General features: G+C 45.3%; 2 protein-coding genes across 7 annotated transcripts; one reads left to right on the forward strand and one right to left on the reverse strand.

Moving 5' to 3' along the window:
- Positions 1–580: 580 nt before the first annotated feature.
- Positions 581–5,654, forward strand: LOC109786137 (uncharacterized). Of its 4 annotated transcripts, none has more exons than XR_012184947.1 (3): positions 625–797; positions 1,184–5,077; positions 5,244–5,654. XR_012184947.1 is itself a non-coding variant. In XM_073500461.1 (2 exons), the coding sequence occupies exon 2, from the start codon at positions 2,304–2,306 to the stop codon at positions 3,408–3,410; it is 1,107 nt and encodes a 368-aa protein (XP_073356562.1). In that variant the 5' UTR covers positions 591–797; positions 2,265–2,303; the 3' UTR covers positions 3,411–3,641. The 4 variants fall into 4 exon arrangements, 1 of the variants encoding a protein (XP_073356562.1); XR_012184948.1 differs by having other exon boundaries at positions 2,265–5,077; XR_002238259.4 differs by lacking the exon at positions 1,184–5,077 and having other exon boundaries at positions 581–797; positions 5,244–5,513.
- A 580-nt stretch (positions 5,655–6,234) lies between these two features.
- LOC109786136 (uncharacterized) lies at positions 6,235–11,865 on the reverse strand. Of its 3 annotated transcripts, XM_045228989.2 has the most exons (6): positions 11,323–11,865; positions 10,948–11,069; positions 10,271–10,388; positions 8,588–8,642; positions 7,665–8,373; positions 6,235–7,572 (listed from the first exon to the last, which is right to left on the reverse strand). In XM_045228989.2, exon 6 carries the CDS (start codon positions 7,524–7,526, stop codon positions 6,414–6,416), a length of 1,113 nt encoding a protein of 370 aa, XP_045084924.1. In that variant the 5' UTR covers positions 7,527–7,572; positions 7,665–8,373; positions 8,588–8,642; positions 10,271–10,388; positions 10,948–11,069; positions 11,323–11,865; the 3' UTR covers positions 6,235–6,413. The 3 variants fall into 3 exon arrangements, with proteins under 3 accessions (XP_045084924.1, XP_020200305.1, XP_045084923.1); XM_020344716.4 differs by lacking the exon at positions 8,588–8,642 and having other exon boundaries at positions 7,665–8,113; XM_045228988.2 differs by lacking the exon at positions 8,588–8,642.
- Positions 11,866–12,240: the final 375 nt, after the last annotated feature.

Raw genomic sequence — 12,240 nt, forward strand, 5'->3', positions numbered from 1 at the left:
CTAATCTTTCTAATCGTCTAAATCTCCCTGCGCCGCCGCCGCCTCCCTCTCTCGTTGTCGGCGTCGTCGCAACTTTCCGGCCACGTTCTCCGCCTTGCATGACGGAGCCGCCGAAGGGACATCGACGGACGAGGCGGACTGCGTCTCCGTCGTGGCGGTCAGGGACAGGACAGGTGGTGAGGATGGGGAGCGAGGGTGGAGGATGGCGAGGGCTCGGGTGCAGAAAGGCTTGGAGGGCGGCGGGAGCATGAGGAAGGGTTTGATGGATTTGATGCAATTGGAGATGAGGTCGTGTTGTCGGGTCCGACATGATAGGCGCCCCATATCCGTCCCATATTTGGTGTAGATATGAGGGGTGCCGGTCAGTCCAGACATTTGAGGCCAGTTTAACGAGCACATCTGGGTTGAAAAATCGTGACCCGGGCCCGCTGCGTGTATGAGGCCGGTTTGAGACGCGCAGCTGTGGTTGCTCTAAAATCGTACTAACCCCTCAAACAAAAAAATAATCTAAAATCGTAATTCTGAAAAAAAAAAGGAACTAAAATCGTTCGACCGATCCGATCGATCTCCCGTGGGGAACGACCGTTCGACCGATCCCACCTCCCGAGCTGAAGTTTGGCAGTTATTCGCGGCCTTAAAAAAACTTCGGCCACTAGAACAATCTAGGTCCCTTAGAAATCTCATCTCGCCTCGCCTCCCCCTCCCCTCCCCTCCTCCGCCGCCTTTGTACCCCACTTTCCAGGCGCCGGCTTGTCAGATCCGGGCGCCGGCTTGTCAGATCCGGGCGCCAGCTTCAGGTATTCATTCATCCGAACCTCTCCCAGCCTAACCTTTCGTCTGTATACGATCTGCGCCCGTGGCTCATAGCTAGCTTAGCTCGGCTGGGCTATCTTTGCCTTAGCTGCCCGTTTGGTTCAGTGCCGTTGCTGGCAAGAGCCAGCAGCTGGCCGTTTGCCTGTGTCGAGGGCAAGCTAGCTCGTCTTGATATGAACCAAATACTAGTAAGTAGTAGCTTATAACAAGTGCATCATCACTACAATACCTTGAAAAACCAGTGAAACAGATAAATAGCTATAAGCAGATCAAGTTGTAAAATAGTCATGCAAAAATTCAGCGCAACTTTATGATGATTATTTTAACACACTGACTGATAAAGAATCTGAGTAAAAAGCTTATTGTTCAGGAATGAGTAACTCTGTGACATCATTACATGCCTGCATGAGGAGGCACGGTCATTATCTCCCTAGGAGACGATGCCGGAAGACATACAAAATAATCCTGAAAGTTTGCAGTGAAATGAATCACACAGCAGGAGGAACGGGAACGTATTCAGGAAAGTTATCACCGATCCAGCACCGCACAAACTCTTGAATAGCAGCCATCGGTCTCCCCTTCAACATGGAAGCCACTTGTTCATTGGTGGCCGCAGATGTCTGTAGCGCAAGTCGGATGAAGAGAGGGTATTCTTCAATGTCATCAGTTATTTTGAATAAATTCTCATTCGGGTTGGTACGTGTGTGTAACGCATAGTATCCGACATATCACGCAGAGACCGTGTCATGTCTTGAGCTGCACTCTCATCACACTTCACCCACTTACCTTTATCACGTTTGTCACCTCTAGGACGCTTCGAAGACGAGCATTCATTAGTGGTGTCGTCAGGAACACAATCTGAATCATCATGTGTTGCAGGATCAACCTTAACATCACTCACATTCTTCTCGGTATCACCAATAAAATCCTTGTCACGGGCATGAACACGGTCATAGGGTGTTTGAAGGACCGTGAACTCTCCGGTAGCATGCTTATCCTGAAATATGAACTCCATCTAATCAAAGTTGGCAATAGGCACATTGATATATTTCCCCCTTTTGTCTTTGGTCTGGAAGAGAGAAGTAGCACGAAAATGTTAGTTAGTTACAAAAGATAAAATATGATACTGGATGGAAATATAATTTGACAAAATTTAAATGTAGCGCTCACATTCTTCAACCAAACACACCCTTGATCTTAGGTTTTGCTAGAGCACGTCTAGATGTGCCCTAAGTATTGCACATCAAAGTGTAAGTCCTATGTCATTGATTTTACTCGGAGATTCATGCAGGTATTTTCCTTTTTCTTTTGCTTTTCCTTTTTATGTTGATTGAGTCACTTAGATTTGCAGTAATTAGACAGACCCTTTGATCTTTCTATTTAGAGTAATCCTGATATTTTAGTTTTTGACAAGTGTTAATGCTACTGTACTAACTTTTTCCTTTTGATAGCCACGATATTCAACTACTGCGTGTGTTAAATTCTCGAGGATGATGAATCGTCAGTTTGCGAATATGATAGTACACAATTACCCCAAGGGAGTTTATTCCCTGCGCCGTATCAACCTCATGGAGCATCTCTTCTACCCTTCAACAGAAGCTGCCCAAAAAGCAGAAGCCAATAAGAAGGGATGGTTATCCACCATGTTGAAAGGGAGCCCCAAGCAGCGTCTGCCCAAGACGAACATCAACTTCTCATCACTGCCTAACATGGCCGACTTAACGGCCAGGCATTTCTTCTCCCTGCTGAAAGGGCAGGGGGAGGGCTCTGTCATCTTCGTCAGCCCTAACGTCCACACGATGATGTACGACACTAGCACGGACTTCGTCTTTGGCATGCCCCAAGCCAACTTCTGTAAGCAGAGCGACTCAATCTCCCTGTCCATCACTCGGCGGGGCTATGGCCAAGAATACCACGAGCTCTATGTCATAGGCAAAGGAGAGGACGGTGGCTTGTTCGAGGTCTTGAACTATACCAGGACAACTGATCTGAGCAAACCGCCTTGGTACTGGCGACCTCTGCCCTGCCCGCCATTGTTTCCGCAGTGCCTGCCTGGCGGCAACAGCAAAGCTTGTGCTCCATCTTCAGCGGTCGTGTTGGATGCCACCACAATATGTGCCTCATCCGTGGATGCCGGAGCCTGCGCCTTCTTTGACACGGTAACCCGTGAGTGGAGACAGGCTGGCAGCTGGGTGCTGCCCGTCCACGGTGCGGCAGAGTATATCCCTGAGTTTGGCCTCTGGTTTGGCCTCGACGATGCCATTGGCAACCCCAACCATTGCCTGCGTGCTTTTGACTTTGATTCCTCCAGGCAACCAGTGGTGCGGCACTCCTGGAACTATCTCAGTCGCCTGCCGGATGAGTGGTTGCCACGGCAGAGGCACCTGCTAAACATGGGCTCAGGCAAGTTCTGCATCACCACCAGCTTTCGAAATCTCTCGAGGCACACCTCGTGCACACCACTTGATGGTGTGGTCAATGAGCTTACCGTCTTGACTGGCGTGGAGGTGGTGCGCGATATCAATGGTTTCCAGATCATCAAGCACAAGTCTGAATGTTACAGCTTGGAGGACAATAGAATCCACTGCGTGCTCTGAGGAAAACTTATCTACGTGTAACTGTTATTGGATGGATCCTTCCATGGTTTTTCTTCTCAGATGTGAATGAATATATTTTCTTAGCTTTTATCTCCATTGGGAAATAGGCAATGGATGGCTTAAAGAAGAAATGGAAGCATCATGCATGCTGTGCATCTTTCTTTATGAAATATTTTTTTGGGTAAAATTTAGAAATTAAAATTGTTGGTGATGCTATCTGCTTAAATTCTAGCATATGTTTTAGTTTTTTTTTACCTCTGCGCTTGAGCCAACTAGTAAAATTTCATCTTGAGGATTTCTCCGTTGTTTCTCCTTCTACCTTTATCTCGAGTGGAGAATGCGCACCCGCCTTGGCCCCAGCAGACCATACCCGCGATTCTTTGTGTCAGTGAACTGTTTTGGTATGCTCGCTGCTTCGAAGAGTATTCGCACCATATGATTTTGTGACTTAAACTAGTTTATATTTTATTAATTAACTATTCATGCTCAAAGTTTGACACCATAGTACAGGGGACTCAATATACCCGGACCTGCTTTGATGCGCTTGTTATTTGGTGAGTTTATTTCGCTGGTTCTTCCACTTTCATGTTTTCATCGTGTTATGAGGCCGCCGCTATGAATCCGTCTGGTGGTAACTTTGGTCCTTGACTCTGATCGTTCTTGTTTAGTATTTTGTAGTATCTATACATTGTTCAGCGTGCGCGTATTGGCATTTTATAGAACTGTTTTTTGTTCATTGCCTGTTTTAGCTAATTAATACCCTCTACTATACGTGTATGGGCTGTTGGTTCTGGAGCGATAATACAGTGTTCACATAATTTATATGCCCAGAGTGATAATTTACAGGAATCTCAGGAGTCAGGACACTATAGTCTTCATTCTGCAGACAATTTACATGTGCAGGGCCTCTTGCTGAGTGCAATATCATACAAGACACCTATAGGATTTGGAATGAGCCTAGTCTTCCTCAATAAAAAGATATAAGTAGAAGGACGGCAAACATGAAACAGAGACAAGTATGATAGACCAATGAAATAGTCAAGGTCCTCCAGAAACAAAATATCAGTCTACTTAACAAGTGGTGGTGGAAACTTGATACTCAAGATGGTCTTTGGCAAGATATAGTTAAAGCAAAATGTCTTACGAGAGATTCTGTGGCCACGGTCAAAAGCAGATTCTCTGATTCCCCTATTTGGAAGGCTATTATGAAAGTAAAAGAGTGCTATATGGCTGGTAGGGATGTGCTTCTTGGTTCTGGTAATATTGCTAGACTGCAGATGTGCTCTTTTATTGTTGGGCTGGATATTACCTCTGATCCTGATAAGATTGTTTAGGCTTTGGGCCCCAAGCAGACTTTTACTACTAAGTTGATGTATGAACACAGAGAGAAATATCACGGGTTGTGGTTTTAGGTGGATTTGGAAAGCTAAAATTCCTTCTAAAATCCATATCTTCCTTTGGCAACTTTTTCAATATGCCGTGTTGACCAGGGATGTTATGAGCAGGAGAAATTGGACGGGGAATCCGCGCTGCTCTTTTTGCAGCGAGAAAAAGATGTCCCAGCATCTCTTCTTCTTATGCCCATTGGCTAGGGTGGTTTGGAGAACTGTGAGATCAGTCTTTGGCACCGAGTTGTGCCCTAACAACATTTGGCAGTTTTATTCGTGGTACTACAGTTTTTACCTGATGGGAGCAAATTCTACAGTTTTGGTCTCGCAGCTATATGCTGGGCCATTTGGAACTGTCGCAATGAAGCAATCTTTGAGTTTAAATTTCCTAAAATCCCTTTTGAGGTGGTGTTCTCTTCATGTGTATTTCTGGATTATGGGGCAGGTTTGCTGAAGAGTGATGACCAGGAGGCAATGTGGCGTGGGACAATGATGCTCAGGGAGAATGCGAAGAACATGATGTGTATCTGTGCTGCTGCTCAAGATGATGGTGCGATGGACTGAAGCTTGCACTGATGTATTTCCGTTATTCATTAATGAAAAGGGGTGATGTGCGGTTCAAAAAAAAAAGTATTAACATTGCTGATGTAAGGATGGTCGGCACAGCTGCGGGTGAAACGTGACTAATATATATCCTGTGTGTTTGAGCTGAGAACTCACCTTGCTCCGTTATTGGTATTTGGTAGAGGTGACAGTTGTATTTGTGGGGCTTGGCAGATAGGATTAAAATTACATGTGTGTAACTGTAGGCACAGGAATTGCGATTGCTTGGAAAATAGTGGTCGATTTTGATTAACAGACTTGCGGGACATGAAACGGCATAGTTAGTAACCTGGGGGAAATTAGGAACCCTAGATATGAAATGTCGATCCTGGAAGTGATTCAAGGGACATTGCTTCAGAGTTCAGATTGTCTGTCGAGGTGAATGGCCCGACGTCACCATTGGCACTGATGAGTGTGTGACTGTAGTTTCACAACTGGAGGCTCTCCTGCCAGTGGCGTGCGGATCATGCTGCGGTCATTAGAAAGAAGCCCAGCCCTGTTGTCCTGACGCATGTTCCATGGGTGTATATAAATAAAACTAATGGTATCACCAAGCAATGCAGCCAAAGCAATATAGAAGCAGATGTTCAATGTATAATTTTGTTGAATTGAGTTCCGCTTAAAGGAGGGTGTACTGAAGCATAAGTGATAGTAATTTTTACTCGAATCTCTGAATCATAGAACTGAACTGAGCCCTGCTCAAAGCCCTTACCTGAATCGTAGAACTGAAGCGAGCCCTGCTCAAACCCCCGGCTTCAGTTTATATATCTATCAGTGAGCATAAGGGCCCAAAATTCACAGTAAATGAGTAAAATGCCAGCTGCACACAGGCAAAAAAAAGTTTGATAATTTTGATTCAGTCATTTAAGATTCAAATAGAGAATCTTATATACGAGGACAGATGCGCATCCTGCAAAGTTTTGTTCATGGCCATAGCATATAATTTCGTTACGATCCCAGAAGAAATGAACCCCACACACATCTAGTCCCGAAGAAACAGACGAGTGTTGGCTCAGAGAACGCAGTGGATTTCAATGCCTTCAAGACGTTTAGACTTGTGGTTGATCATCTTGAGCCCGTCGCCACTGCGCACAACCTCGACGCCCGTCAAGATGGTAAGGTCATTGACCACCATCTCATCATCTAGCCCGTGTAAAGGGTAGCATGGTGTGTGCCACTCGATATTTTGAAAGCTGGTGGCGATGCAGAACTTGCCTGAGCCAAGGTTGAGTAGGTGCCTCTGCCATGTCGACCACTCGTCGGACAGCGGATCGAGATATTTCCAGCTGCGGTGCTCCACCGGCGGCCAGGAAGACAGGTCGAAGGCACCCAGGCAGTGGTGGGTGTTGCCAATGGTAGCATTGAATCCAAACCAGAGGCCGAGTTCAGGGACGTACTCCGCCGCGCCATGGAAGGGCAGCGCCCAGCTTCCAGCCTGCCTCCACTCACCTTTCACCGTGTCAAAGGCATAGGCTCCGGTTTCCACAGACGACACACACAAAGTCGTCTCATCGACCACCGCCGCCGCGGAGGGGTGGATGACCTCTCTCCTGTGGAGGCTAGGCAGGTACGGTCCACGCATCGGCGGCGAGGGCAGATGTTGCCAGTGCCACCTCCGTTCAGTCCCAGCGGATGGACCCCTGGCGGAGCCGTTCCTCTCGTACTCCAAGACCTCAAACAAGACATTCTCCGGTTCTTTGCTCAAGACATAGTGCTGCTCGTCGTCTTGGCTCCCAGGCCTAGTCATGGACAAGGAGATTGAGTCCCTCTGTTTGCTGAAGTTAGTCTCGGGCATGGCGATGACGGCGTCCATGTCAATGTCGTACATCACGGGATTGGCGCAAGGGTCGGCGAACATGACACGGCCCTCTGCCTGCCCTTTCAGCAGGGAGAAGAAGTGCAAGTACGTTGCGCCCTCCATGAATGGCGGCGTCGAGAAGTTGATCTTGTGCTCGGGCAGAGGCTCCAAGCTCGGGATCGCCGATGGCAGTCCCTTCTTGTTACTCGCCTTTTCTGCTGCTGCTGCTGAGCGGTGGAAGAGATGCTGCTTGAGGTTGACCCGGAGCAGCGAGTAAAATTTACTGCCGTAATCGCGCACTATGACGTTGGCGAACGCACGATTCATCGTCCTCGCCAAATTAACCGGGCGAGGCAGTAGTCGAGTATCCTGACTATCAAGAGATACGAGTTATACACATCTAAAAGTTGTTGAAACCAAATATATCTGGATTAATCTCAGTAGAAAGTTGTTGCAAGTTCTTACCTGAAGTAGCGGAATCAAATCCCGTATGCCTCCAATTCCAAATTTTACCTCTAGCTAAGACCCACCGAACGCGAATCAATTCTGGAAGCCCTGATGTGCCTAGCAGGATGAAAGGCGGCGGCGGCGGAGGAACGAGATCCTCTGACTTAGGAAGTTCTACTGCCGAGGGACGTCCTTCGCGCTGCACCGTCCATCAGCCATCGAACGATACGAGCAGAAACTACAGCCTGCGCCAGCTTTCTCGCTCGGGTGGGCAGAAGTAAGCGGCCCATCGGCCCAGTCCGACGCTAGCGAGAGGGAGACGAGGGAAGCGAGGGAAAAAGGCGCGAGAGGCCACAGAAACGGCGCCAAAGTTGATCGGAAGGAGATCCCCGGCGCTCAGCGGGGACGGTGCTCTGCTCCTCAATCTCACGTAAGTCTCCCTAGTCCTTTCTGATGGAAGAAGTAGCCTGCATGAATAAAACACTGAAATTGATTAAACTTCCACCATCAGATTGCTTTAGAACTTGATCAAATTTCCCTTTTTCTCATCGAAGAAGTAGCCTGCTGAACTCGGATCAGGCATCCCTTTTTCTGATGAAAGAAGCAGCCTGCTGAACTCGGATCAGGCATCCCTTTTTCTGATGAAAGAAGCAGCTTGCTGAACTCTGATCAAGCATTCCTTCTTCTAATGGAAGAAGTAACAGAGAGGGAAGAAGAGGCTGATACACTGCACCATGATTCCAATTCTAATAAGTATTTTTCTTATCCCAAGTAGACTGATTTTACTTGATTTTATTCTTATCCCAATTACTGCTACTCTTTGCTTATTCCCTTACAGAAATCTTTTTCCAGTACTATTAGTCCCAATATTTTGTATGCACTTCCACAAGTCTAATATTCATTTCATTTACATTACAGAGTTGTATTGCCTAGTTTGGTACCTCTTGTTGGCATGGAATTTAGAAATTCAGATGAGGCTTGGGCATTTTGGCTTACCTACAGTGGACAGAAAGGATCTGAGGTCAGAAAAAGGTATACAAACAAGAGGCCAACCGATGGCAAAGTTACATCATGTAGATTTGTTTGTGCATGTAGTGGTGCTGGACAAGTTGCAGGTGTTATAGTTTACAAGGACAATGGAAAAGAGTCTCAAGATTACAAGAACAATCTCAGCTTCACTCAACTGTTGATGGTAATCTTGCCCATATAGAGATGGTATTTTTTCAATAACAACTTATTTATTTAATTTACAGGGACCAATCACAGATGGCTGATGGACGGTGCAGCGCGAAGAACGTCCCTCGGCAGTAGAACTTCCCAAGTCAGCTTCCTATGGGGGACGCGGCTCGTCTGACGGAGACCTCCTTTTTCTTTTGAGGATCTGACGGAGACCTCCTATACAGCGCCGCTCACGCGCCCTCTCGCGTGGGCCGGCCCATCAAGCAACGTGCTTCCCTCGCGATTTCAGGCTTGGTTCGTTCGGTCCACGGTTGACCGTTGATTGGCTGACCATTGGCTTTTTTTTTTTTTTTTGCGAGGCGACCATTGGCTTTTGTAAGAAACAGTATCTGAAAAAGTTCGTTTCCCCCTCAAAAAAAATCTGAAAAAGTTCGTGCATTTAAGAAAATGTTTGTGCCTTTGAAACCGTTCACAGATTTGAAAAAAAATGGATTGATTAGAAAAAGTTCTACACTTGAAAAACGTTTGTGAAGTTAAAATAAATGTTCGTCAATTCAAAAATTGTTCATGAATTTGGAAAATATTTACGAATTAGAGCATTGAAGACATTTTAATAGTGTTCATGAATTTCTAAAAATTATTCACGAATTTCATTTTTAATGAAATTGAAACTTTTTCAAGAATTAAGAAACATTTCATAAAATTAAAAAATAATCTTATATTTTAAAAATATGGAAGAATTTGAAAATTGTTCACCAAATTGAATAAACGTTCTCAAATGTTTAAAAATTATTCTCAAATTTCAAAAATGTTCATGAATTTTTTTGACAGAGTTATAAAAAGCTCAGAAATTTCAAAACTACTCATGATTTATGGAAAAATCACGAATTTGAAAAAAAATACAAAAATCTCTACTATCTATCTCTACTATCTAAAAGAAACGTAGTGTTCCGTTTCCCCTCTTACGTTCGTCAAGCCTCCCGTCCCGACCCACCTCTCGTCCCACTGATTTTCTTTCCCCCCGCCTATTTTCTCCCTCACGGTTTTCCCCCCTCCCGGTTCACATTTGTACTAGCAGGCAATCAATCACATAAGGTAACCAGAGGCAATCATTCCAAACGAAATCATTTCACATAAGGTAACCAGACATGATTAATCCTAACGCAATCAATTCATTCAATCACCTTCCTTCTTTCAAACAAACGGTGATCAATCTCTCCTTCCTTCTTTCATATATTTGGTGAAGAGAATTGGGATAAACTTTTTTTAGTCGGAGAATCATATGTGTTATTTTATTACAAGTCCTAGATCAATTCTTCTCTGACTATGATTTTCCTTGCAATTTACGCAAGATCAGGCTACTACTTATCACGAGATGTAAGCAACTAAACAAAATAAGGCTACTACTTAGTAAATGGGGAATTTGGCGGAAGATGTTAGTTTACCTGTGTGCCGTTTGTGATGTGGTTGGCCTCAACAAAATTCTGTCCGGCAACCCGGCAGGCAGGGGGTCAGCGAAGGGGTGTTGGAGCCTTAGATTTTCAATACAGTCGCTTATGTAGCCTGCCATTAGATTTTCAATATAGTTAGATGATTTCAAAATTGGAGGTTTAACTTAAATTTTGTTGTTACTGCAGAAAATTGATGGCATCACTAAATTGACCATTGCAGACGATTTTGATAACTATGATAACCGCCCTTCAGAAAAAGCAAACATGATAACTTACCATGTTATACCCTGAATATACGAAAGTATAGGTTCATCATCAAATTATGGCACCACAATAAAATAACACACCATAACAATATAATAGTGTGCTTTGCCCTAAAAAGTCCCTTAGCTAACATGGTAATATTCAATCAGGTGAAGACAAAAAAGTGCACCTAAACCTATATGTTAATGCTTTCTTTAAGTGGTGAAGCACAGGAGAAAATAACACTTTAGTTTTCTAGATAATAAACATCAGGCAAACCAACCAAATTGATCAAAGGCATGAGGATCACTTGCAAGTTGAGTCTTTGATTGACAAAATTAACCTCTGTTATGAAATTATCTGCATGGAACAGCATAAACTGGGAAATTACAGCAGAGAAGCAAGCTAGAAAAGGTGAATTTGCAAACCTGTAGCTGGGGAAAGGCGCTCAACAATGTTTCCAATGTCTGTAGATGGTATTCGTCTGGAAAGACTTGGACTATGCAGTACATCAGATAGAACTGTGCAAGATCGCCCTACAATTAACTACCTGCCAAAATATTCCAGCTTCAGTTTTCAGTCCATCATAGATAGAAAACTGTGTGGAATGAGTGTTCACTAACACATTCAGGCAAAAAATCCTAACGATACTACCATGCCAACCCAATATTATTAGTATCAGGTACAAAAGTAAAAAAAAGTCACATAACACAATGAAGATTAGGAGCTATCTAAATGGATCTGGATCTAAATGAAGTGTATATGTTTCTAAGATTAACTGCTCAAAAGTGAATTCTACTCACATGCTGCAAGAGACCTGAGCGGAAACAAGACTAGCCAGTCAAAAATTGTAGCCGAGGCCGCAGTGCGCGCCTAATCCCAGCACCAGCCGGCCCGCCACAGGCGCAGACGAGGGAGCACCACATCACCCAAAGGGCAATGGCTCGCCGGTGTCGGGACTTGCTGGCGCGGAGGCGGCGTTACAGAAGCAGAGCGAGGTGGAAGGCAGCCAGGCGCGGGACAGAATGGAGAGGCCAGCGGTGGCTGTCGGGAGGCTCTCCGGGACGGCAGCAAGGTGGCGGCGCTGACGTGTGAAGCGGCGGGCGGCGCACACGCGGGGTCATCCAGGAGGAGGCGCTCTGCAGAGATCTGGTAGGAGAGCGAGCGGCGTTGTGGTGGTCTTGCCACTAAGCGACGACAGGAGGACGGCGAGCTGAGGTAGAGGAGAGCAAGTCGGCCACGTGCAGGTGCCTCCCAGGCGGATCGGGGACACAGTGCGAGGAGCGAGTGACCAGAAGCGTGCCACCGCTGTTCTTCATCGACAAGGAGAACAGAGCAATGGAAGAGGCTGGCATTTTTTATATTTTTTTTTGCGAAAAGAGGCTGGCTTTGGGGTGTGCCGGCTACTTAGTGGGCTTAAAGAAAGATGGGTCGGGGCTGGCTCTTGAGTGTATTTCTCTTTTCTTTCCCTATTTTATGGTTACTCAAACAAAACAGTTTCATTTTCAGCAAATAGAGATTTTTGGCCGGGATTTAACAGAGGTTCAAATATTTTTAAGTTTTTACAAGCTTCCATGAAAACAGAGTTGGAATTATTACATATTAATATTCTCATCATCTCAAGTCGTTATTAAATCTTATTATTCTCATTTTTTTTGAGAAATATTCACATCTTTTTCTGAGAGTGTGTGTGTCGTGTATACCAAGTCCTTATGTCTGGT

The sequence above is a fragment of the Aegilops tauschii genome, chromosome 5 (genome assembly GCF_002575655.3).
Source record: "Aegilops tauschii subsp. strangulata cultivar AL8/78 chromosome 5, Aet v6.0, whole genome shotgun sequence".
Classification (NCBI taxonomy): Eukaryota; Viridiplantae; Streptophyta; class Magnoliopsida; order Poales; family Poaceae; genus Aegilops; species Aegilops tauschii.

What these genes read in the sequence shown, in the direction of transcription:
- LOC109786136 (XM_020344716.4), bottom strand. Translation starts at nt 7,526, where the DNA reads ATGAATCGTGCGTTCGCCAACGTCATAGTGCGCGATTACGGCAGTAAA.
- LOC109786137 (XM_073500461.1), top strand. Translation starts at nt 2,304, where the DNA reads ATGATGAATCGTCAGTTTGCGAATATGATAGTACACAATTACCCCAAG.